Source organism: Ictidomys tridecemlineatus, chromosome 11 (genome assembly GCF_052094955.1).
Source record: "Ictidomys tridecemlineatus isolate mIctTri1 chromosome 11, mIctTri1.hap1, whole genome shotgun sequence".
In the NCBI taxonomy this organism is placed as follows: Eukaryota; Metazoa; Chordata; class Mammalia; order Rodentia; family Sciuridae; genus Ictidomys; species Ictidomys tridecemlineatus.
In genome coordinates this window covers 68,524,479-68,551,949 of record NC_135487.1, presented here as the reverse complement: position 1 = coordinate 68,551,949, position 27,471 = coordinate 68,524,479, and the positions used below count along the sequence as shown (strand labels likewise).

The 27,471-nt window shown below is 39.0% G+C and overlaps 1 protein-coding gene across 1 annotated transcript in view; it reads left to right on the top strand.

Annotated features, from left to right (window-relative positions):
- Nucleotides 1-26,137, top strand: part of Ddah1 (dimethylarginine dimethylaminohydrolase 1) — a 135,950-nt gene extending 109,813 nt beyond the window's left edge. The window contains exons 5-6 of the mRNA XM_005334065.4: nucleotides 20,782-20,925; nucleotides 23,001-26,137. Coding sequence (XP_005334122.2) covers nucleotides 20,782-20,925; nucleotides 23,001-23,117 — 261 coding nt within the window. The 3' untranslated portion in view covers nucleotides 23,118-26,137. The remainder of the gene's footprint in view (nucleotides 1-20,781; nucleotides 20,926-23,000) is intronic.
- The last annotated feature ends 1,334 nt before the right edge of the window (nucleotides 26,138-27,471 follow it).

Below are 27,471 nucleotides of genomic sequence, written 5' to 3'. Positions count from 1 at the left end.
CATTTGTAAGATTCCTTGAATGAGGACAAGAACTGCTTTGCAGCTAATTTAAATTGCATAGCACACAGCCTGTTTTTCCTTTGAATGACTAACTACATAATAGAAATCACTCAGACAGTATTTCCTCTTGTTTTGACTCAGCTTCAGCGTTGATTCTTATGTCCAAAAATGTCCATGTTATTTTATGGATCGTCATATAAAAAAATGAAGATGGAAAACCCCTTAATGTGTTTGGATTTTGCATGCTTTTATTGCCTGGAATTTCCTTTAATGACAATGAGAACAGCAACAGTAAAACTCAAAAGACAGAAGGAGAATTAACTAGTATCAATAGGGTGATTGAAATGGGAGAATAAAGATTTTGCACTTTTAGTTGTTGTCTCAGGGAATCCTAATATGTAGCCAAGAGACTTTGGATCTCTACCCTGAATGGCATATGACAGTCCCGCTGTAGGTTTAATTTAGTCTTACTTAATCTTGTTATCTGGTTGTCTTTTTCAGTTTTATTTATCAGACCCACAAAACAATGCTATTTTAAAATGTATCACGCCTGGATTAAGAAATTGAAACACAAAGCCAAATAACCGATGAATTTATACCAACTGCTTATGCTCCTCTTCCTGGCAGCACTTGCCTTATCTGACAGTATTCCCAGAGCTGTATGCCAAAAAAGGCTGGGGTGGCCAAAATAAAACGCTTTGGCATGATAAGGCAATAAATAATTTGAAGTTGTAAGACCAAAACAGCCATGCAGGGTTTTAGCATTAGTCCCGAGGCAGGAAGAAGGCAAAATTGGCCAACTAGGAGAAAGGGAATAAAAATAAACCTTTTTCTCCCTTTTGGGGCTTTCAAGAAAATGTCAGAGGAAAAAAAGAAAGAAGTTATGTTCAAAGTGCTTTTGTCCATTACCCAATGGAACATCAAAAAGTGCTCAGCTGTCTCTATGGGATATTTTGAGGGAGAATTCAAGTATCCATGGAATGGCAAGAAAATGGCCTTACAAGGAACTTTCCAATCTAAGACCTTTACTTACAAAAGACAAAGTCTGTAAGTGACTTCATACTAGTGGTTCCTAGTGAGAGGAGTGGTTCAGAATTCATCTGAGAGGCTTTCTGAAAACATGCCTTTGGCCTATCAGAAAATTCTGGTGTGCTGAGTTTGGGAGAGAGTTCAGACATCCACATTTTTTAAAAGCTCCAAGAGGTGATTCTGATGCACAGGCCAAGTTAAGAGCCACCGTCTTCAAGGATACTTGTAACTTCCAAAAGCCCCTAGCCTAGAATCTCAAATAATGAACATATGAAGAGGTCAACCTTATGTAATATAGTTATAAAATAACATATTCTGGTTTAGTAGTGAAAGTAAAGTGAAAGTCCAGTTAAAGCCATAGAAAACTAGGATCTCCTGACCATTTTTGCTGCCTGAAATTCAACATTATATACACCTGAAATGTAATACCTAACTGGGTAATAATTTGTATGTCATCATTTAATCCTTTTTATGCTAAAATCCTTTATTAAAATATTCCAAGTTATCAAAAATCACTAATGTCATTATTTTCTGGGAACAGGAAACGAATGCAACCCATGTAACCGTACCCTTTCTCCCAATACACATACACACACGCAGAAAAGCCTAATAGAACCTGACCTTAATGTCTGAAGATTTGTGCCAGAAAGAAAAAGAAAAGTTAAAACTGTATGCCATTCTGATACTACAGAAGAATTTGCTTTTTAAATAACCGTAAGTTGATTCTAAGAAACATTTGTCCACTGGGCCAAAAGGGTTATGAGGGCAAAGCAGGGCACTTAGAATCCAAATTCATGGATTGTCATTCTGGCTCAGCCTCCAGTCTCCCTGTGTAACCCCATGTCCTGTACTCAGTCTATTCTTAAAAGAAAAAGAAAAAAAAATTGAATCAGCCTCACTAGGAAATGAGAGCATTATTCTTTCCTACTGGAAATTTCAATCAAGGTGCAGGACAATGCCTTAAACATGGGAATGTGCAACTCTGTGTCAAAATGTAGCATCCATATAATCACAAAGTGCTCACAATGAGAATTCTTCCAAAGACAATTCACTGTAGACTCTGCTACTGTGGTGTTCTTTCAGTGGCTGTTAGTGAGGGAGGACTTTTGCTTAGCAACATCTTTATGCCTGTCTCAGGGTAAAACAACACAGAAGACTTAAGTATTATTCCATCTAAAGTTCACTGTGGCACAGGGTAATTGCCTAATGACTGGCTCTTCATCTTGGTGAAGGTTCTGGGAGGTCTGAGGAGGGAGTGATCCCAGAAGGTCAGAGTTAAAGGTCAAACATAAGCCACAGACTGGCCCAAAGGAGAAGTGGTCATTACAAACAGGACAACCTGGAGGATTGTCTGTTTATAATCAAGAGACAGTGGCTATAATGGGGCCTGTGACAAGGAAAGAAAGAGAAGGTCTAACATAAAAGTTTGGACTGGTCCAACTTGTACCTTGGCAAAAAGGACTTGGAGTTCTCTGATCTGTGGGCTGTGGCAGCCACAAAAGTTTTTAGCAGAAGAGTAAAAGCTGACGGTGGTCTTTCAGAAAGGCACTATGCTGTAATGATTTATCAAGAATAAAGATTAGGAGTAATAAAACTAGTTGGATGCCACAGCATTGTCCAGGAATAAGTGAGAGGAGGGTCAGGACTAGAAGAGTAGCTGTGAAAATGGAAGGGACAGTGCAGAAGGTGAGCCTAGTTAGAGGAGGAGTAGAACCCTGGGACTGGTAGACTTTAAGGGGAAGAAGGGGGACTCAGCTCAATCTGGCAGATAATTACAGAATGGCTGCTCTGTGCCAGGCACTGTGGTAGGCCTACTGGGGTAGCTCCTGGCTGCTCAGTTAGCAAAATGACTTCAAAAACATCTACCAGAAGAAAGTTCCTTTGAGAGGATTTTTGGAAAAGAATTAAGACCCTCCAAGGCACCACGAACTCAGTTTTCCCCATCTTCTGCAAAGAAACAAAACCACCGAGAATTGGTGGGCAAAAAAGCATGTTGCTCGATTTCACTGACCTAGATTCACGTTTTGGGAACTGAGTGATACTCAAACACGTCCAACTAACTGCAGCCCTGGTAGAAATCCAGTGTCTGTGCTTGTGAGACACAAGTAGGGTTGGCTTCCATGTCAGTTTCCATTGGCAGCAGTGGAATCAGTGTTCATCCAAACTCCAAGTCTGTCCTTTACTCTTTTCCATTTATTTGTCTTTATCTACTCACACTCAAAGCCCACCCCACCCCCCCAAAAAAAAATCACTTTAATAACATTTGCATATCTGCCATCTCCGGCAGTGTCAGATTTTTTCTTGGCTGAACTGATTTGGCAAAAGATCGCAAAACAAAACACCCAGAAGGGTTCCTGTCTCAGGGGCTGAACTTGTACCTCACAGCATGACCCCTGTGATACTCTCAACCATGCCAACACCAGTGCCATTGCTGTTGAAAGGATTAGGAAAAGTGTCAGTTGAGCTGGAAGGAGGAAGGTTTTTGAGTTTTGGGTTACTGTTTCTCTGTGGAAATCACATGTTTGAAATGCCTTAGGCGTTGATGAGTATCCTATTCCTTGGCTGAAGGTTAATTAAGTATACGGTAAAACAGAGACACTAAATTTGAAGTGTCATTTTAACCATGAATTCTTTACCAGCCTCTGGGGGAAAACATCCCCACTACCTAACACAATCCTAGGACCATCTGATGTGCAAGAGAAACAGATTAAAAGTAAATTTGCTACCATACTTCTGTAAAACCATCACACAAGTATTACACTGCCCTTAATGATCACTTCTTATTCCTCCTTGCTTTCGTCTTTTCAAATGTTATATCAGCCCAGCAATCTTTAAGAATACTTGTGAACTTTACTTTTCATTAAGGATCCCTGGATGGTTGTAGTGCCACTTTGGGGTCCCTGTATTAGTCATAACACTTTTTGTCTGTAGATGTAAATGGTACCTTTGTAAATAGCTGACAGCAGTCATTTCCTTTTATCTCTTTCTGAAGTAGAAACAAGTTCAAAACTGTGACCACATACTCAGAGGTGACTCACAGCTACAGAGTTCAAAAAAAAAAAAAAAATCAGAAGCTTAATCAATTATATATTGTGTGTTTTCTAATCATTTATTTTTTTATCCACACCCTGGCAATCGATAAGAACTAAATGTAGGTCAGCTATTAATAGTTGTATTATCAGTAACAATAGTAATACCTTTTAGGTGTGAAGATAATGCTAATTTAATTTTTAATTAATCTGTTAGTGGTTCTCAAATTTAATAAACCCAAGAATTACACAGTATGCATTTAAAATGCACATCACATTCCTGGAGTTCACCATGAGAAATTTTGATTTAGCAAGACTGATGCAGGTCATCCATAGACTACACTGTGGGAAGTGCTGACTCTCATAACTCACCAGACATCATTAGTTTCTATGTTGGTGTTTGAGGACAAGGGGAGAAATTCATTTTTAAAGTAAGTTACTATATCTTTAAAAAGAGAGTATCACCTAAAACCATTCAGAATAATGTCATGTTGGGTAAAATCACTGACACATTAGAGAAATAGCTCTCACGTGAAGGAAAACGATGTATCACTCCCCAAGATTTCAAAATGCAAATGCTTAAGAAGTGGTGACTTCTCTCAAAAATGCTGTGTCTTTTTAGGGGATATGCTTCCGTAATGAAAGCTTTTCATCATGTTTTTCATATAATATCTTTCTCTAACATTTGAGCATTACAATAAATGTCTCTGCGGTGAGTTTTTTTAAAAAATATATTTTAGGTGTAGAAGTACATAATATCTTTATTTGATTCACTTATTTATTTTTATGTGGTGCTGGGGATAAAACCCAGGGCTTCATCTGTGTGAGACAAGTGTTCTACCCCTGAGCTACAACCTCAACCCCTCTGCCCTGAGTTTTTACTGCACTAACTCTCATTAGGCATCTACCCCTCAGACTTGAATAGAAAAGTCTGCCTTCCTGCCCAGCTTTGAAACCTTGTGGCTTGAAAACAAACATGATACTAAGCTCTTCAATTAGGAATAGTGGAAGGAGAAGGAAACCCAGATCTCTTTTGGATAAGAGGTTTGTCTGGCCACATCTCTGAAGTTTGTTAGGAAGAATTTGAGAAGGGTTTCTGGAGAGCCACCCTAAGCTGATTAAAGTCAAAGATTCAGTAACCAGCACTGACTACACAGAAGGATATGGCAGGAGTGCCAACTGGCAGCCCTTCTGTGCCTCACTGAATGTTCAGTTCTAAGTAAGTGTGTCTTATGGGGAATTGCATCAGGAGACTTTAGGGAGAATTGAAGAGTTGTTGAAATGTTGAAATGCCCTGCTAAAAGATTATTCATTCACTTAATATTCAACAGATATGGATTATGCATCTACCACATGCCAAGCACTACTACAAATTCCTGCACAAGAGACAGTCATAAGACTGTGCCCCCCTGAGAGGCACATCATCGCTTCTAGGAAGACTTAGATACCTTGATTCAATTAAACTCAAACAGTATGTCAATCACCAAGAAGGGCAAAGGTCAAAATATGTTTAGTGGGAAGCTGGGGGGTGTAGCTCAGTGGTAGAGTGCATGCTTTGCTTGTTCAAATCTTTGTTTGCTGGGTTCAATTCCCACCACTGAAAAGAGAAGAGAAAAAAAAAAAAGAAAAGAAAAAATATTACTTTCCGAGTCAGGTGATGACAGTCAGCTAGTTGCTTTCTCTAACATCCATTCCACCCTTCCCCCAGATTAACCAAGCTGTGAGTATTAAATGTGCACGTTTTCTCTTGAAATAAAATCCATATTCATAGATTTGGATTTTATTTCCCCAGCATCTGAGTTTCTTTTAAAAAGAAATACTGATATTTGGGCCCCACTCCAGACCAAGTAACTGAAAAATCTCTGTGGTTGGGGCGCAGGCATGTGTATTTTTTAAAAGCTCCCCAGATGATTCTGCTGTATAGCCAGGACTGGAAACCACTGGCCTAAGCCACCCCACAAAGCATGGAACAGAAGGGCAGGGAAGGGAGAAGTTGACACTGTTTCTCCCTGGTCCACTTAAACTCTCCACCAAACCAAGACCAATAGAAAAAGCCTCAATGAGTCACAGACCTGGGATCCAGGCCTGGCTTTGTAGTGATTTGAGTTATTCCTTAATTTCTTCATCACATTGATCCTCTCTGAAAGGGAAGTGGGCTTGGTAATTTTCAAATTCCTGCACAGTTCTCAAATGGATGATTCTAAGTTTTCTACACAATGATGTCACTTGCGTGGGTGTTCAGAGTACCTTATCAGCGTTTACCATCTAACACTAATAAAGGCTGTGTCCAAAAAAGAAATGAAGATTTTCTCCTCCCCATTTCCGGGATGTAAAATTGGAATGTAGAGATCCCAGGTAGCCCCCCAACATGGGGAGGCAGGATGGAGATGGGCCCACAGCCTGCTTTCTTCACTAGCCCTGTTTTGGTTGTGGTAATGTATGGGGAATTTTTGTTTCTTATAAAAGATATGTAGGAACAACAGCTGTTTTATTAAACACCAATATATTTTCTGTCAGGCATTTTTAGTTCGGAGTAGGAAAAGAAGAGTGAACAGTATCCTTACTTGAATGTTTGATTTCATATTCCTTCCCACTCCCTTCCTCCCTCCCTCCTTATCTCTCTTGTTTTTTTTCTGTTTCCTCTGAATATGTGCTCTTTCCTAAAATATGACCAGATTTGATGGCTTTCTCCAAAAATGATGGTTCTCAATAGAGATAACCCTGTCCCGGGGCCATTGGACTACATCTGGAGACAATCTTTTAGCAGGGCATTTCAACATTTCATCTGGGGGCGGGGAGTGTCAGGAGGATGCCGCTGGCATGTAGTGGGCAGAGGCCAGGGAGATAAACATTCTACAGTGAACAGGACAGCCCCAACAACAAACACTTGTCCAGGCCAAATGTCAATAGTGCTGAGGTTAAGAAGCCCCATCCTAAATTATGAATAAACTTGGTCAACCTTGTTTCGGAGAAATTTCAGTTTCTGAGCAAATTGCAGTTCCATTGCTTAATCCTAATGCCTTTAGGGACAAAAATGGCTCTCCAACATCAAGCAGCCCATGCCAGCAGGAGTGTTTTCCAGTAGCAGGGAATTAAGTAGCTATAAAAAAAAATTTTAAATGAAATGAGACCATCCTTTGAGAGAAGTGAGTTTGGAGCCTCTGCACTGGGGTGTTCAGATGCCTTCACTGACAAATTCGGTAGAGGTCACAGATTTTGTTTTGCATATGCATGTGTGTGAGAAAAGGTCTGAAGGATTGATATCAAACTACTGTAATGGTTTGACATGAGGTATCCCCTCAAATCTCCTGTTAATGCAGAAATATTCAGAGGTAAAATGATTAATTTATAAGAGCTGTAACCTAATCCTAGTTTAAATGCACCGACTGAGTGGTAACCATAGACAGGTAAGGCATGCACCCTGGAAGGCTCTTTCCTCTTCTCTCTCTGCTTCCTGACTGCACCATGAGCTGAGCAGCTTTCCTCTGCTGGGCCCCTCTCCCATGACTTGCTGCCTCCCTTTGAGCCCACAGCAATGCAGTTAGCCATCAGTGGACTGAGACCTCTGAAACTGTGAGCCCCAAAGAAAATTTTCCTCCTCTAAGTTGTTCTTATAGCAGGTATTATAGTCACAGCAAAGTAAAGCTAACTAAAACACCTACCCACAGGAAAAGGAGAAGGGGCAAAGACAAAGGATGTGGTGGGGGATAAAACAGGACTTTTAACTTTTTTTTAAGAGTTAGCTTTATTGAAATATAATTTCTAAACAATAAAATACACAAATTTTAAATGTAAAATTTGATGTTTTGACCAATGAATGCAGTTATGTAAACTCCAGTAGTATGTTAACTTTTCATATTTGAATCTTCTATTGGACACCTCTGTTTTGTGATAATTTTACAATTAAAAACATTTTAGAAAAACTGTTTGAGATTATATAATCCTATTTACCTCATTTTGCAAAAGTGGCTTACAAAATATAGGAAAATAACAAGTAAAAAATAGAAGGGAAAGATGATGTAAAAGTAGAAACAAGAGCAACCATGAATCTTCACTTCAGTTTTTACCCATAAAACAATTGGACTTTAAGCTCTGTCAGTGTGAAAGGGAAGCCCACGTCATCTTTTCTTGTCTAGAATGTCAATGAATCTAGGCTCCTAGAGAGTAAATACATTTTTCCACTCTACCTTTCAAGTGTTTGTGATTCCTTATTCCATTAGTGTATTTCATAAATTTACAGAAAATTAATCCCCAAATATTGTCTGCCTATAAGGAAACAAAAGTTCCCTAAGCCAAACTTTAAAGTTATCTACAGCATTGATGAAGACTGTAGTGTTGACTTAGAGTAACTTTCTATGACAGGCTAATTTACACTGACGTCCAGGAACCAAGTCTTATAAAACTGTGCAATCTCAGGAATAGGGCAATGCTTTGCAAATGCCATCTTCCTTGATTGTCAAATTTTGAGGAATTTTGCAGGCTGGCTATTAAACACAGTCATTATTAAAAAGTAAAATTTGCACACTTGCAATTAAATAAATTATATTAAAAGCAAAGGTAATGAATACTTAAAACTTATCACTTCCTAAATACATTCCTATATTTTACTATTATCTGTGCTTTTGTGGTATTTTCATGGCAACAACATTATGTAATAGGCATTCAAAGATGTCACCGTTGCCACTCAAAATTGGCCACAGTGGGAGTATTTATACCATTGGAATCAGTAAATGCAACAAATCAGGAGTTCACTTATGAATTGTCTGAACATCAGAATATTTAAATTGACGAAGAAAATTTGAATAATGCAGGTGTAATTTAAAAGTGTGTTTAGCTAGGCATGGTGGTACATGCCTGTAGTTCCAGGTACTCAGGAAACTGTGTGGGAGGGGTGAATTATTTGAGCACTCGAGTTTGAGGTCCACCTGAGCAACATAACAAGAACCCATATCAAAAAAGAAAACTCTTTAAAATGTGTTATGTATTTAGCCGTTACAGTGAGGGAGAAATGATGAAATATTTTTTCCAGTATTCAAAAACTATTATGCAATTCATCAAAGAAGTCACTCCCATCATTGCCAAACAAATGAAATTCCAATAAATGTCCTCATTGTTTCATTTGCCTTACTCATTAGTATAAACAAAAATATCAGGGGCTAGGGTTGTGGCTCAGTGGTAGAGTGCTCGCCTAGCACGTGCAAGGCCCTGGGTTCGATCCTCAGCACCATAAAAATAAATAAATATGTCCATCTACCACTAAAACAAATGTTAAAAAAAATATCAACCAACAACTATGCTAGGACTACACTGATTTGTCAACTGCAACTATAGGTTGGCCTCAGATACACAATCTCTGCAAAAACCAACAAAAGCATTCCATGAGAATCAGCTAGCAAAATAAAATTTCCAGTAATTATTGGACATTTTATTTTATATGTAAGTTATATGCAGCCAATCTTTTTTATCAGTAAAATGTATAATAAACTCATGTGGGTATAGTATATTTTGCATACATTTTCCCCAATTTAATTAAATATACTACTGACTGGAGCTGAAGATCTTAGGTACTGAGCTAAAAACCTTTTTTCCTAATTAGTGGGCCTAAGAATGCAATTAGGTAGAGTTATTTAGTTGGGAGTCCCAGTGATGATTTTCTTCACTCTGTTCCAGGAAAAAAAAAAGAGAGAGAGAGACAGAGACAGAGACAGAGAGAAAAAGAAAGAAAGAAAGAAATCACTATTCTGTGGGCACAAACACTTCCCTAACCCCTAGAAAACTCTTTCATGAATGGCCAAGCAGACTGGACAGAGGACTTTGGATAAATGAGAGTAAAGCAATGATAATTATTGGAAAATTAAGACATGTTTAATGCCTTCCCTATAATGAGATAACCGAGGAATCATTTGTCCATACAGAGAATAAGGATCAATCCACCAGTTACAGGTGTCAGGACTGGTCCTGGGCAGCATTGTAAAATTGTGCATGTTTGGCCATTTCTCATCTCCCACCTTAGAGTTGCCTACTCCTCTGCTGCTTTAGGCCATAATCCCTCTTCACTCACTGTCTTTTTCCACTCCAAATTCTTTACTCTTCTTTCATCTACTTAAAAAAAAAAAAAAAAAGACTAGTTCTAAGGAAATCAAGTCATGTAGTCCAGTAGCAAACTCAGATGGCTTCAGGGGCCAGAGATTCTCTGTCTAAAATGCATTCACATGCAAACTTTCAAAATTATATGCATGTCAAAATACATTCTATCTTTAGGGAAAATGAGCTCATAAGATACCAGTGAATGAGCTCTGAGTCTAGTCTTTCAAGGTGACAGGGTGGTAGTTTGATGTGAGAGAAGAAAAGTGGGAATTTCAAGATAGATACACTTTGGCTTGAACCCTAGATTCACTGTCTTAATGTACAACCTTGGACTAATTACTGAATTTCTCTGAACTTTGGTTTTCTCCTCAGTAAAAATGGACATTTTGCCACCTAATATGCAAGGTTGCTATGAGAAATGAAGGAAGAATAGATGAATTAATGTATCAATAAATTGAAGTTGAATGTTCCAATTATTCCTTGATGTCAGAGGACCCAAGGGAACTTTAAAAGTTTCCATATCCAAAAGAATTATTTTTTGATTGCAGGATGTAAAGTGTCAAAGGGTATGGTGGTGCAGGTGTCTGAGGAAGCACAGCCAGGTCACAGCCACGTGGGCAGCCCTCTGCTGGACTTACTTGTAAGACATAAGATGATGGGAAACATAGGCAAGAGTAAGAAAGGAAGGTAGGCTCCCAGGTTTCACATTTTGAAAGGGAAGCTACAGTTTGAATTTCCCTCCTCTCCATTCTTGAAATAAAACACTATTCAGGGCTGTCACTCACCCCAGAAAGTTTTCCCCTTGTTCCTCCAGCCCGTTCCCTGCTTTCCAGCCCCCCAACAGAACTCAGAGTGGTCTGCTTAGGAAGCAGGAGGTTTTCCCAGCCTCCCATAGAGGCCCCTGTTTTGGAGGCCCCATCTTAGAAATGGTTCACGTGACTTGTGGTTATAGTTTGAACAATATAAAATTCTTTCCTCCACACATTTGTGTGGTCCATATGGTCTTAGCAAAAGCAGCAGCAAATATGAGAGGCAATTCATCAAGAAAAGGGCAGCTGTCTTTGAAGGGACTATTTTGCATTGAAATTATTCTACACAGCTGGGCCTGGTGGTGCACACCTGTAATCCCAGTGGCTCAGGATGCTGAGGCAGGAGAATCACAAGTTCAAAGCCAGCCTCAGCAATTTAGTGAGGCCCCCTAAGCAACTTAGTGAGACCCAGTCTCAAAATAAAAAATAAAGGGCTGGGATGTGGCTGAGTGGTTGAGTGCCCCTGGGTTAAATCTCCACTGCCAAAAAAGAAAGAAAGAAAGAGAGGGAGGGAGGGAGGAAGGAAGGAAGGAAGGAAGGAGGGAAGGATGGAAGAGAGTGGAAGAGAGGAAGGAAAGTCTGCACAGACTTAGCCATGAAGAGCCGTGTAACCTCGTTCTTAGAATCTGTACAGCTCATCAATGCAAAGAGGAGGTTTTAAAAGAACATCTCAGGCTGTATTCATTTTAAGCTCATCTGTCAAAGATTATAAAACATGAAATATAATATCGATTCTAGAGCATTATCTATAGTTAATCCTTTAAAAGGATTGCCAGAGCTTGATGCCTGTTATAATACCAGGCTCTCAATAGACTCTTGATGCATGATAAATAAATGAATGAATGATCTTAGATATTCAGTAGCAATGAAGTGTTGATTGTGCGTTATATGCCTCAATAGACTTTATAGTTAGTTGCTTTTAATGTTGATTTCATTTTGATATGTTAAGTTGGGTTCATAAGAACATATCAGAGGAAGATCAATTATGAGTGATCCAAAAATGTGCTTTGAATATTTCCTAAATATCTCTAAATAGCATATTGACCAATTAAGTCCTAAATTCTTCCATCAAACCACGAAGCCAGGATTGTATTATATATGGTTTCTCAAAGAAAGCATGAATAAGAAGCAGAGGAATGAAGCAGCTTTCCAGTTCTTTGAATGAAAAAATTCCCAGAAATGTTGGGAGCTGCCGGAAATGCCTGGTTGCTAATGCAACTAGCCATGCAGATTCTCTTGTGCTGGAAGCCAGAGAGTTCCCACTCTTATTTTGTGACAGCTCCGCTCTGGGGAGTAAGGCCAGTACCAGCAGCTGTGTAACAGACCATGAGGATGACGCGGCCAAGATGATTCTTGGGGCCATTTCCTCTCTACTGCTGGGATGCATGCCTTCTTCGTTAAGGAAGTGTCTATGACACAAGTAACGTTGACTTTTTTTTTTTTTTTTTTTTTTTTACAACCAGCCTACCTTTCACATGCTGGTCCTGCCTTAAATTATAGATCTTCATCTCCCAATTTAAATTGCCTTTGCATCTCTTTCTTTTTCTCACCTCATGCCACCACAGTACCTAGCCCAAAGGGGCCCTCCATAAAGGATAGTTGAATGAACTGAACGCCAACTGTATCTAACCCCAGTGGTAGTCTCTCCAATTTTATTTACACAATCAGAAAATGCATTTGAAATAGCAACTCAACTTCTCAAATCTTTCCCCCAAATTCAGTAAAACTTATGTAGAATTTTCAGAGTAGAATCTGAGGCCTCTCAAGGTATAGAGTGATCTGCTCTCCGGGAGAGGAATGTGTGTGAAGTGTAGAGGTTTTCAGTGCTCTCTGCTTTCCGTTCTGGCCAGGGGCTCGGTGAGAAGCAGGAAATACAGTCCCTGGGGTTAAAGGAACACTTTACATAGTGCTCTGGAACAATCACACCTCCTCCACACTTTTTAAAGGGAAAAAAAAAATGGAACACGGAACTAAACAGCCCAACAGCTACATTCTCGGGATATTTGAAATGATGCTCATCTTTTCACAAAGGCTCTGTGCATCCACGGAGGGGAAATGAGCCTGTTGTCCGCTTCGCCACTGCGGAGTCCTCAGAAGCCTGGGTTCTTTGAGGTGCCACCCTGCCAGCCTGCAGTGTGAGTGCATCCTCACTGTGCCCATTCACACCCCACAGGGGTTGTTGGAGATGCAGTCACCCCCACACAATCTTTCTCACACATCCCCGTGGATGGCGAGGGCCCTGCATTATATGTGTACAAGTACCTCCTGGACCCAGCTATAAATAAATGGCACACTATCTTATTCGGACAGTAATAACATGTAAGAAAGGAAAATGTTCATCCTGACAGAAAAAAGGAAACATGTTCATCGCCCCAAAAGACAGAAATTCTGTATTTATAAAAAAAAAAAAAAAAAACACTTTTCCATGAAAAATAGGAAAGTATTTCTCGTTTAGTATCTACAGTTACCCCTTCCTAAATCCTTTTCATTTAGAAAGACTCCATCTGGCGTAGCTTTTATACTTTTTTTGTTTCACAGTCAAATAGAGCCACTCACTGCTCCAAATGGGGTCTATTCATTATTAAAAGTCATTTCTTCTGGCATATTTTTTAATTTGTTTCAAAATGATAACCATGGGGCCTTGATAAATTAATTGAAAAGCTTTTCCTAAGGTGGCTTGGGTGGTTTTGTTAAGACATTTATTTTAAAAGTAACTCTCAGTAGAAATTATCAATAAATTACTTCATCTATTCTCAGCATTAAATTATTCCTCCACTAAGAATATTACAATTCCATTCCTCCCAGCAATGAAAAAATGAAACTGTCTTCAAACAATTCTAGGTTGGGTACTGGCCCTTATGTTGGAAATTTTAGGAATGCCCCCATCAGAAGGTATAAATTATAAGCCTCAGAAAAGGCAGACACATTAAAGAGAGAGAAAACCAGCAATTAGAATTTCAAATAAATGCCATCAGCTGAAGAACAACAACTCAAATGGGAACCAAGGCGGGGAGGATTGTTCACTCAAGGATGTGAGGATGGGGGATGGGACAGAGCCCGAGTACAAACCAGAAAGGAAAAGCTAGGGTCTCCATTGCGCCGGCGAAACTTGGCACTTTCTAAAGTAAGCACAGCCTTGAAGGTTTTGTTTGTTCTCTCACTGGAAAACAAGAAGTTGGCACTGATAACAGCCCTTGATAACACTTCCTCTGGAATGCTCGACATGACGTGTGTTTGCTTCATAGTCACCAACAGATATGCATGAGTCAGATGGACAGGTGGGAGATTTGCCCAGAATGTTTATGGAGCTAGGGAGGGTATAGCAAGGCTTCAGACCTATGGTCTTGCTGTGCTTCTTTCTTATGGCCCATCTTGTACCAAAAGATGTGTGATTACTTCATCTATGGATAAAGAGTGCAATGAATCCCCAGTAAACCATGAATTAAACTGGAAACTCAACTGGTAGTTATCTGGTGCATATGAGGGGTAGGAGCAACTAGCCTAAAAGTGTTGAACCAAAAGATGCTACCCATTACTCTTCCAAGTGCTTGGGAAATTAAGTCAGTGGGAATAGTAGATTATCCTGATTGTGGTTTTTTTGTCTAGATTTGACCAGACAGCTATGGCTGACCATTTCATTATTAAAGACCTCTATGGATTTCTTGAGTTACTGGGGCTGTCCTTCATAAACCTCTGGCCCAGGAAACTGCCTTTCCAGTAAAATCCTGAACTTTTCTGGTAAACTAGATCCAGTTTCTGTGAAATTAGGACAGAACAGTTCTGATTACAAATAAGAGCAGACTGACAATCTTAGACCACCTTCAATAGCACACCCTAAGCTGACATTCAGACATGGTATAACTCCACTCCCTGCACCTGGAAAGAAGTGGGTTGACAAGAAAAGCAATTGCTGAATTTTTTCACAAATCCTGACTCTGCAGCCCAGGCTGGCCATCTTTTGCCTAAAGAGCCTCACTGTACCCATGAAGAAGTCAGTCTGCCCATTGGGTTTATGGACTATTTTACTATACAGGAGTCATGGACTAACCAAAGTTTACATGTTCATTTTGATATGTGCAAAGGGGTTGTTTCCCCCCTTTCTTTGTTTTAATGCCTTCAGGTGCTAAAAACTTTTCAGTTCACTCCAGGTTCACCACTCCTAATAGGTTATTTTGTCATGTAAAGACAGTAGACCACAGAGTGTAGTTCCCCTCTGTAGGGCTTCAAGAAAATGACAAACTCTCAGTTTCATTGATTTCAGTCAGGTTTCACGTTAATTAATGATTGCATTTCTATTTCTGAACATAGACCCTGTCTTATTTTTTCTGAGGGAATACAATTATTTATCTATGTGATGGGTCATCATAGCATACTCCCAAGGTTCTCTCCATATCCTTTGAAAGAGTAAAAAAGAATGACGAAGTGAATCAGTTCGTTATAAATATATTTTGATCATCTGCCATATGCAGAGTGATTTGCAAGTAACAAAAGGAAGGGAACTCAGATTTATTACGTGTTGCGTATGTGTCAGAAACTCGTGCTAACCACTTTAACATACATTATCTGCTTTGGTTTTTAAAAAATAATTTTCAGAGTTACCCTATGAGGAAAAGTATGGCATTGTCATCCCATTTCACAACTGAGGAAATCCAGGCTCAAAGTGCTTAAGGGACTTTCTCGAGATCATATCATTAATATGTGGCCAAGCATGACCCAGATCCCTCTGACTCTGCAGCCCAGGCTGGGCCACTGCCCTACACCCAGGCCAGCATTCAAGGAGTTATTGATCTGGTCAAAGAGAGAGAGACACTTCACAAAAATCTCACATTAAAATTTTTCTTTATTTTGAAAATTTTGGGAACTGTAGTGATCTAGGCAGATGGAATGCTAAACCTGTAAGACCATTGAATTATGTGTTAAATAATGTGGTTCTGGAGGAGCCTGGAGAAACTACCATGGGCCCACCAAACATGTAGTCTTATGTGGATTTAAGAATAAGAATTGAGGGCTGGGGATGTGGCTCAAGCGGTAGCACACTCGCCTGGCATGCGTGCAGCCCGGGTTCCATCCTCAGCACCACATACAAACAAAGATGTTGTGTCCGCCGAAAACTAAAAAATAAATATTAAAATTCTCTCTCTCTCTCTCTCTCTCTCTCTCTCTCTCTCTCTCTCTCTCTCTCTCTCTCTCTTAAAAAAGAAAAAAAAAAGTAAGAATTGACCTCCAAATCAGGTTGTGTTAAAAATGAAGTTGATCATGTGATACTGCAATCTGTACACGTGGAAAAAAAAGAATTCATACCCCACTTGAATAAAATATATGATATGTCAAGATCATTGTAATGTTTTGAGCAACTAATTAAAAAAAATGAAGTTGATCAACAATACTGGACCTTAAATTATATTGCAGAGCTATAGTCACAAAAATGGTGTGGTGTTAGCACCAAAATAAACCTGAAGACCAATGTTACAGAATGGAAGACACATAGAAAAATACATAAATACTTATCTATACTAGACAAAGGCACCATAAACATACATTGGAGAAAAGATAGCCTCTTCAACAAATGGTGCTGGGAAAACTGGAAATCCATAGGTAACAAAATGAAATTAGACCCCTATCTCACCCTGCACAAAACTCAACTCAAAGTGGATCAAGGACCTAGGCATTAGATCAGAGACCCTGAGCCTACTAGAAGGAAAATTCAGCCCAAATCTCCATCATGTTGGCTTAGGAACTGAATTACTCAACAAGACCCCTAAAAAGCTAAAAGTAAAATTAAGAATTAATAAATGGGATAGTATCAAACTGAAAAGCTTCTTTAAAGCAAAGGAAACAATCAAGAATGTAAACAGAGAGCCTACAGAATGGGAAAAAATGTTTGCCACCTGCACCTCAGATAGAGCATTAATCTCCAGGATACATAAAGAATGCAAAAAACTTAACACCAAAAAAAAAAAAAAAACAATATGGGCTAAGGAACTGAACAGATACTTCACAGAAGAAGAAATACAATCAGTCACAAATATATGAAAAAATGTTCAACATTACTGGCAATTAGAAAAATGAAAATTAAAACTACTCTTAGATTTCATCTCACCCCAATCAGAATGGCAATCATCAAGAATAAAAACAACAATGTGTTGGTGAGGATGTGGGGGGGGAAAGGCACACTCATACATTGCTGGTGGGAATGCAAATTGATGTAACCACTATGGAAAGTAGTATGAAGATTCCTCAGAAAACTTGGAATGGAACCACCATTTGACCCAACTATCCCACCCTTTGTCTATACCCAAAGGACTTAAAATCAGCATACTATAGTGATGCAGTCACATCAATGTTTATAGCAGCTCAATTCACATGACTAAAATATGTGACCAACCTAGGTGTCCTTCAATAGATGAATGGATAAAGAAAATTTGGTATATATAATCAATAGAATATTACTCAGCTTTAAAGAAGAATGAAATTATGGCATTTGTTGGTAAATGGATGGAATTAGAGAATATCATACTAAGCAAAATAAGCCAATTTTCAAAAAACCAAAGGCTGAATGTTTTCACTAATATGTGGATGCTAATTCAAAATGGAAGGGCGGCACTAGAGAAGAATAGAATTACTTAAATTAGATAGAGGGAAGTGAAGGGAGGGAAGGGAGGGGATGCAGGGATAGGAAGGATAGTAGAATGAAACAGACATTATTGTGATTCTACATCATGTATACTCAAAAAAATAAGAAATTATATCCTATCTATATAAAAGTGCATAAATGCATTCTACTGTCATGTATTTAACTAATTAAACCAAATTAATTTAAAAAAAAGAAAAAGAAATAACAAAAAATAAATAAAAGAAGGAGGTTGATCAAGCTGAGTGTGGTGATGCATGCCTGTAATCCTTGCAGTTTGGGAGGCTCAGGCAGGAAGATCACAAGTTCTAAGCCAGCCTCAGCAATTTAGCAAGGCCCTAAGGAACTTAGCAAGACCTTTTCTCAAAATAAAAAATAAATGGAAAGGTCTGGGGATGTGGCTCAATAGTTAAGCATTCCTGGGTTCTATCCCTGGTACCAAAAAAAAAAAGAATGAGGTTAAACATCCACATCTACCAGAATAGTCAACAGAATTGCAGAGTGCAAGCTGAAACCTTCTTCATCTGATGTAGCTATCATAATATACCTATAGCTTATTAAGGTTTCTTTACTATACCTTATTAAATATATTATATTCATTTACCTTTAATAATGAGTACATGAAAAAACTATTATTATCCCAATTTTGTAAGCAAGGAAACTGAGAAGACAAAAATAAAAAATAAAAACTGCTTAAACTCACACAACCAATAAAGGTTAACACTCAGGCTCAAACCGAGGTCTCACTCCAGAGCTCATGATCTTATATTGCTTTCTCCCACACAATGGTAAGTGGAAGCTAGTATTATGGTATTTTAGCAACAGCCAAAAAGAAAATGTTCATAAGAAGTAATTAAGTAGCAATTCATAATGGAAGAGAGCTACTTGAGTCTGGAATTTTTTCTCTTAAGCTTCTTAATATTGTTTCTGGGCATATCCAATTCATAAAGAGGGCTGATTTGAATGTGATATTTATCTGCTTAGAAAAGCTTATCTTTAAGAGTTGTCTTTCATTTCTTAGTTGCCAATATGATAGAATAGATCTAAGATATTTAATTTGTTGTATTTTTCTAGTACCCGGGACTGAATTCAGAAGCACTCGACCCCCTAATCACATCCCCAGCCCTATTTTGTATTTTTTTTTTTTTTTTTTTGGAGACAGTTGCTTAATGCCTCACTTTTGCTGAGAATGGCTTTGAACTGGCAATCTTCCTGCCTCAGCCACCCAAGCCACTGGGATAACAGGCTTGTGCCACCGCATCTGGCTTAGATCTAAGGTTTTTTGATTAAAACTCTAAAGAAGGACCCACCTGGTAGTTGATCTGTGTTATGGGCTTCTCTCTTCAAAGAATAGTGTGAGTTTAAAAGTGCAAGAAAGCAGTCCAGTCAAGTCCTTTAGCTACACTTGACCATGCCAAGTCATAATAGGATTACATATGAAAAAATGATTAATGGTACTACAAGAGAATAAATGATAAATACCAAATAAGTGTGAAAAAGTAGATGCTATGTTAGTTTACAGGAGGGAGAAATCTGCTGCAGCTTTAAGAAAGGGCAAAGTGAGATTATTAAGAAAGAAGGTTTTAAGTTGCAAAGGGCAGGCAGGTATTGACCCATCTGACCTTAAGCAAGTTATTTGACCTTTCTCAGTTCAGTGTCTTCATCTAAATAATGAGAATTTTGAGATTAGATCATAAGACTAAAATTTTCTTACTGTAAAATTACCCATGTATCTGTCATTCTTCTCCATTAGACTGCAAACTCTTAGAAAACCGTCTACATCTTGTTCATCCTTGTGTCCCTCAGCCTTTCCATACAGTGCTTCCTAGGCTCATCCACATCCTTGATGTTACCTTCTGTGAAGGGCATTCCATTATCAGACTACTCCTGGCTTCTCTCCACTCCTGACAGAGTGTACATTAGGAGAAGTGAATGATTTTCCTGATTGGCAGGTGGGGAAGGGCTTATTGTTTGCCAATCTTCATGTTTTCTTGGGACTTAATTTTCTACAGGGAGCATGCAGTCTTTCTTCTGCTCTTCTGGTACCATAAATCTTAAGTGTCCAATGTCATCGTGACTGTGTGTGCAAGCCTGCCTTAGTTATAAGAGCACATTTCCACACACACAAAAAAAAAATATTAAAGAGAAAAAGGAGACATGACTGGACAGGTACATTAGAACCAGATTGTGGAAAAAAAATCATGGTATGCCTTCATGGCATGAAATTTCAGCAGATTCCTTACAACATGTGAATGTGCATAAAGAATGAAAGCAGTCTACATGTCTAAGCCCAAAATAAATTTTGCTTTTTCTTTTTGGTGTTTTAATATTTTTGTTGTTTAGGGGGGATTGGTTTTTGGCAGTTTTATTTTGATTGTGTTGAGATAAGGATGAGATATATTTTAAATTGTGTGCAGAGTTTGTTTTTATGTTCCTTTTTATTTTATACTAAGGGGGTAATAAGTACATCATTTGAAGAGTAGACCTGCTAAGTTAGTCTTTCTCGAAGTGTGGTTCAGGGATTCTCTGCCTCAGAATTATCTGGAGAGCTTTCAGAATGCAAATCCCTATGCTCCAACCCAAATCTGCCAAACCATATTCCCTGAAGGTGATGCCTAGAAATATGAGTTTGTCTCCACCCCCACCCCCACCCCGCCCCACCCCTGCTCATTGTATTAAGGGTGTCAGCTGTCAACAGATAGATGACTCCAACTTGTCCATAAAAGAGCAAATTTATGTGTGTGTATGTGTGTGGTAATTGCTAAATCTGCCTATCTGATTCTTGACCATTCTGATTACTGTTATGGTCCTTATTTTCCTATAGACCAGAGCAGACCTGCTTACTCAGCCAGTGATATCATCCAAACCTCTGCTGGGCCATTTATATATGTAGCCATTTTGTGTCTTACTAATTGATCTTATGACCAAAAACTAGAAAATAATAGTTCTAAAACTTTTTTTTAAATAGGGACAAATATAGACTTTGAAAGAACAACTAGAACATTTACAACTCTTCCCAGGAATCAGTTTAGTTGGGTTATCCTCTTCTGTTCTAGCAACTAGAGGAAACAGCCGAGAACTTCAGAACTTCAGCAGAACAGCCCACAGCAATCACTTGCAAGCTTGTGCCAACTGCCTTCCCTCTGTTTGAAAGTGTATGAGACAATGCTTAGACCTGCTTTGTTTCTTTTTATAGATCATGCAGCAGATGAGTGACCACCGCTATGACAAGCTCACTGTGCCTGATGACATGGCTGCAAACTGTATATATCTAAATATCCCCAGCAAAGGGCATGTCTTGCTGCACCGAACTCCAGAAGAATATCCAGAAAGTGCAAAGGTAAAAACACCATCAATTCTGACCACTGCAGCTGGGTAGGCCTCCTGGGGGATTCTTTCATGATAGAGTGGCAGATAAGGGGCTTCCTCCTTCTGAATTTATCAAATCACTGAGAAACCAGAGAGGATAATTTGGGGCACAGTGAAAGTTTACTTTTCTCATTCATGTCACTGGTCACTAATGCATGCATAGTCACTGAGACAAATCATGCCTGGTATTCAAAGCTTTTAAAATAAGTAATCCAACCACCCAAGTTGTGCTTCAGCTCTGATAAAATGTACCTTCCCACATCACATACTCATTAGGAATAAAGACCTACAATCAACTGTGTCATTGTTTTCTGACAAATCTGAGCTGCCCCTTAGCAGAGGGCCATTTGCTTCTTAAGGCAGGGGAATGTGAATGACCTGAGTGCTCCCTGCCAGGGCTGCAAAAAGAGAGGGCTGCACATCCCAGGTAGCGAGAAGATATATCAGGAAGAAATATGGCACCCTTGGAACCAGTCAGTTGGTCCCTTAAAGAGACCCTGCATCTGTGTTCCACCAAGGGAATTGTCCCTGGATTTGGAATTCTTTCCTTGTATTTCAGGGCATTGTGCCAGTGTCATCTGTACACCTTAGTGATTTTGCCAATTTTATCCTACAAGCAGATATAACAGTGCTCAGCCATAGATTCTTCAGGTGCCCATATCTCCTAGGCACTTTGGCATCATCTCCTTTACCCAGAGAAGCCAGATATTCACACGGCAAGCTTTACAAATTATTGTTTGCTGTTTGTTCATTTTATGCTTTGAAAATATTAGAAATTATTCTATGCCACTTTTTAAATAGGCAGTTCTATATTATTACTAGGGTTGCCCTCTGATCACAGTCACTCTCAGCAGAAAAAGAGAGAGGGATGGGGACATACATAGCTGATTTCTTTCTATGTCCATGGCTGAGAGTGTCAACTTGAGGAAAACCTAATATTCCTAACAGACTAGGGGTTAAGCAGCTCTTAGATGAATAGTGGATCTCATACTATAATGCGTATCAGGGCTATTAAGAATGCAGATTCCTGGACCCCTTCCCTGGAATCTGCAGAATTAACAAACACCCAGTTCACAGAACTCAGTTTGAGAAATACAGGTCGGTGCCTCTTGAGCCACATAGCTCACCTGACAACCCAGATGATCATTAACTGCTTCCTAATTCAGTCCTGTGTCTATCAACAGTAATGACAGCATTAATAACATCTCTGTTTACCAAGGGCTTCTTCAGAGCCAGGCACCATGCCAAGCATGCTACAGGCAATATCTTATTTAGTTCCTATAACAGCTCTCTCAGGGCAGTATTATTATTCTAATCTTAAAGATAAGTAAGTACAAAGGCTCAGAGGGCTTGTCACTTAACTGAAACTATAATAGTAAGTTGACAGAACTAGATTTGGATCCCAGCTCTGACTGGCTCAGCCCTCTGAATTTTAAGAAACATGTGCTTTCTAAAGAAACATGATAGATTGTTTTTAGGCAGTGTGTTTTCAAAGTGATTTTGTTTTTAAAAGTGGGCTTTGTTTGATCATCAGAGAAAAAAATCTGTGGACTGTTAATTTGAAGTTTTGACATACGCCTTCTGCTAATGTTGAAAGATGCTATAAAATTCACACCTATAATTTAAAAGCAGTGTGACCTGAAATATTCACGTAAATCATATTTTGTCAAATTTTTCCAGTGGTGTTGGTAAGGAAAGAAACATTAAAATATAGTTGAGAGAAAGGATATGTTGAGACTGAACACATGGCCACTGACGTTCACTTTACTTAATCTAGCAATGACAATGCAGAGTAAAGACATCTCCAGCAACAACCACATTTCTGACACTTCTTTGGCTTTGAGGTTAAAGCACAGACCTAGAGGTTAACCAGTTTGAACCAGCTCCATGGGGGGGGGGAAGGGGGGGCCGGGTTGCATGTGTGTCTTGGAGTTAAACGAGTGAAAAGCTTAGACACACAAACTGAATTAATTTCTCTGAACCTGAAGGTAATAAAACAAGCAGAAATGTAATCCTTCTCTCCCTCTCCCTCGATTCCCTCTGTAGGTTTATGAGAAACTGAAGGACTATCTGCTGATCCCTGTGAGCCATTCTGAACTGGAAAAGGTGGATGGGTTGCTCACCTGCTGCTCAGTTTTAATTAACAAGAAGGTAGACTCCTGAGCCGCAGAGCCTCTCCCCTGTAGCCGGCAGGATGGCCCAGGCCAGCCGATAACTCTGTACCCACTCCCTTGTTTTCCTTGACAATCTACTGTGCCACTGTGCTACTAACTCTTGTTTACAGAAATTTAATTCTAAATTTAATTGCTTCATTTTCTGCACCTTTGCCCTCCTTCCCCTCACGGTGGTACCTAAGCTGTGGATTTGCTAAATGAATTAAGTAACCTAGAAAATATAAAACTAACGAATCATTGAAATGTGATTAATAGTAGAATGGAAACACTCATTTTTAGTGTTGGTAGTATCTGTGTGAAAATCGTTTAGTCACAATGTATTCCGAAGGATGTCTTCTGATCAGTCAGATAAGCTAGGTCTTTCTCTGCATCGTGAATCACATTTGATTCCTGTGAAATTCCCTGGCCAGTGGATTCACCCTACATCCCTCTTTTATTCTTCTGGACTCCAAAATCCTTTATTCCAGGTACTTTCTTTGCTTCTATCACAGCCACCTTGACCTTGGGTAAGATCCCGAGGCCTTTCGTCTGGATACATTTCTGCAGGTCCACCCTGTCTGCCAGGTTGCCTCTGCCTCACAGCCATGTCTTCTACCACCACCAGCCCTCCCTCCCCTGAGGGCCAAACAGGCTCCTCAGCAGAGTGGTGACCAAAATCAGACTGGCTGTTAGGGGAGTGTGAACTACACATCCTGACGGGGTTTGCCCCAGAGACCTAAATTCCAAAAGAAGTAGGGCACCACACCTAGGAAGGTGAATTTGGCCCCAGATGGTTGCTATGGGATCACAGATCAAGAAGCTTGGAAACACCCGCTGGGTACACCTTAGGAAGTCTCTAAGTCATGTACCATGCTTTTTTTTTTTTTTTTTTGTCTCATTACTGGACCTGGAGAGAAGTCTTACTCCAGCTTATTTCTTTTACTATTTCTATTTACTTCCCTTCAGCTTATTTCTGTTCCCCCCACACACACACACACCCGGGCTCACCTTACTTATAGCCTTCTACCCCTTGCATTTATCCCAGTCTAGTAATGTCATTTATTTCAAAGGAGACATCACATCTAAAAATGATTATCAATGGTCTTGAGTGAGCCAAAGGGAGTAGACCCCCCCCACCCCCCAGTCAAGGAGCCATGTTCAGGAAATGAATGATGGGCTGGGTGCCTGAAATCACCCTCAGACAATGGATGATTCCACTTTGAAATATCTTGTGAATGTTTGCTGTGGAATTCAAACTTCTTTCGTCTCTCACACCTTCAAATTATACAACTTTCAACTGACAGGGGTTCCTTACAAAGAACAATGCCACAGTGAAGGAAGAGATCCTTCTTTTGCTTAAAACTGAATCAGGCCGGGGAAACGGTACTTTCCGAGGAATGCTGACTGATCCAGGCGTGTGAACATACTTCCTAGTCATCGCCACCTTCCTGTGCTGCCTGTGGCTCACTGTTTTAAGATTCAAAATCAGGGAGGCTAAGAAATATTACTTCAAATCTCACTTTGCTCACCTCTGCTTTTGTAATCAAACATTCCCTAAGCCAGTGACCGAGAGAGTTACTGTCGCTCATCTCATCTCCCCTCAACAGACAGAAGTGAGAAACCCCTAAGAAAATCAAGATATCCTTAAGCACTATCAATCTTTTTAATTTATTTAATGATTTTATGCCAGAAACTTGAAGAAATTCCTTCTCCTTCTTCTCTCTCTTGTTTAGTTTTAATTTTCACATTGAACACCAGTATCTTAACTATGTGCATCCTGTAAATGAGCCATGTCTTGGTCACTATCTTATTTTGAAACATCTCATCATGGGTGGGTGACTAATATGTTTATACCAGAGAGAATGAATGTTAGCCACATTCCCAAGTTAATAAAGAAAAATTGTTCTCGGCAATTATGGTTGCCCTTTTGGGTTAAATCTGGCCCTACACTGGCAAAAAAAAAAAAAAAGGGAAGAAAAAAAAAACAGAAATTCTCCCTGGGAGAGCTCACCATCTCAAAACAGCCACAGGAAAAACAACCTGATCAGCCAGTTTAGGCTAACTGGCATATAATTTTCAATAGCATTTCTTCTTTCATCCCAAATTAAAGAACTGTTCTCCATTATGTTTAGTCAATTTCAAATGAATAGATTTTTCTTTTTAACAATTTGTTCTGCCAAAGGCAGTTTAGCTCTTCCTTTTTCTTTGCTTCTTTCTCTCTTTTTTTTTTTCTGTTTGTCTCCAAAAGTCACTTAGAACCTGTGTGCCTCTTCTACATCGTACTCTGAGCTGCTATGTTACCTATTAGACTGGCTTCTTTGGACTCCCTGTGTGATATTAAGATGTGAGAACCTTTAAAGACTTTCAGTGTAATAGTATTACTTTGATGTTCTCATTAGCATAATATTATCTTTGAAAAGGAAAAGATACCCACGACATAAGTTCCCCTTCTTGTCCATTATGATTTATAAGAATGGAAAAACTAACAAAATCTGCTTTTGAGATTATAAAGACATGAGGAATTATATTTAAATAACTAACTGTTGAATCAGAATTACTGGGGCAGTATTATTCAATGTAATGAAGCAATGCCATAGAGCAAATATGTTATTTAGCATAATTTCTTCAACTATAATATATTGCTATAGAAATCAGCAGGCAGTCTCTCTAATGTGTATTGATTGCTCTTTTAAGCTACTGTGAACAGATTACTAAGGTCATCTCTTCATTTCTAAGGGGGAAAATAGTCTATAAATGAAGAATGTTGCATGTTAGTCTCTGTAACCATTGACTCTTCAACATTCTACAGAACTCAGACATGATTTCAACATAATGTTAGTTTTGTGCATTTTAATTTTCCTGCCCATTTTGATCCAGCCAATGTATAGTTATCCACTCTGTGTGCCAAAACCTGTAACACCTTCTGTGGCCCATTAGTCCAGAGAAGTTCTGCACTGATTTTAGTCTCTCGCTGTCCCAATCCTACATGTATACCAATCACGATGGAATAAAGTGTGAATTGTACTGTGATCAACAGTGTATGTCTCTTTTTTGCAATAGAAACTGCTGTGGGGGACAAAGTCATCATTTCTTTGCCATTAAACATAAGATACTGCCAGGTGCAGTGGCGTATGCCTATAATCCCATCGGCTCAGGAGGCTGAGGCAGGACGATCTCAAGTTCAAAGCCAGCCTCAGCAAAATCTAGGCACTAAGCAACTCAGTAAGACTCTGTCCCTAAATAAAATACAAAATAGGGCTGGGGATGTGGCTCAGTGGTTGAGTGCCCCTAAATTCAATCACTGATACCCTCCCACAAAAAAAAAAAAAAAAAAAGATATTTTCCTGTCTCCTATAGGCTATGGAATTAGAACTTCTGTACTTAGAAGTCAATTGCCATCAAAACTTAGGTTAAAATGATATTTGAGTAACACTTTATACTCCAGGCACTTTCATAGTATGCATATCACCTATGCTGAGTCAGGACGGCTTGATTTCACCTGTGTGTCTTCTTTAAAAGTGTCTGTCCCTTCTTTTTTATTGCTCACCCTAGTCAGCACATTATGAGGTTTTATTATGGAGGCAGTTAAGTGATTTTTTTTTCTTTGCTCATCCAAGAGTTTGTTTTTTGTGCATTCATTTTTTTATATAGTAAACATCTTTTAGGAAATGTGAAGTTTCTTTTAATGAGGCTTTTTTATTTTCAACAAAATTTTTGTAAGCTGAAAGAGGTGGGTTTTGTGGGGTTTTTTTCTTTTCTGTTTGTTTGTTTGGTAAAAATAATACCTGGTATACTATAAAAAATAAAATCCAAGCAATGCAAAAACTACAAAAATAAAAGTGAAGGAAAAATTACCCAAAATGTATAATAGCTACTATTAAGACTTCAGAGAATATCCACATATGTTTGAATAAAGATAAAATATGGAATTATTTTCCATAATCATGATATTCTATAATTTGTTTTCCTCATTTAGCAAAGTATTGTGGGCATCTCATCTCAATAAACATAGATCCACATCATCAATTTGAACAGCCCCAAATATTTCATAATATAGTCATTGAAGCATCTCTTTCTAAATTTCACAGCATGTTATATCACAGATGGTCACTGTGCTCCCATTGCCATCAGCCACGGGTCTTCAGGCTATCAAAAAATGTGCTGCTTATAAGCTTTCACGTGACCCCAGTGTTAGTTCAATTTGGTGTACTGTTATCATAACTGAATGGCAAGTGGGAATGTTCACCAGATGCACAGAACAGTTCTAAAATTCCTTGAAGCAGTCATTGATTTAATCACACCTTATCAGTTGAGGCTGTTGCACTGATTGAATTCTCCATTATTTAGTTTGGCTTTGGCACTGG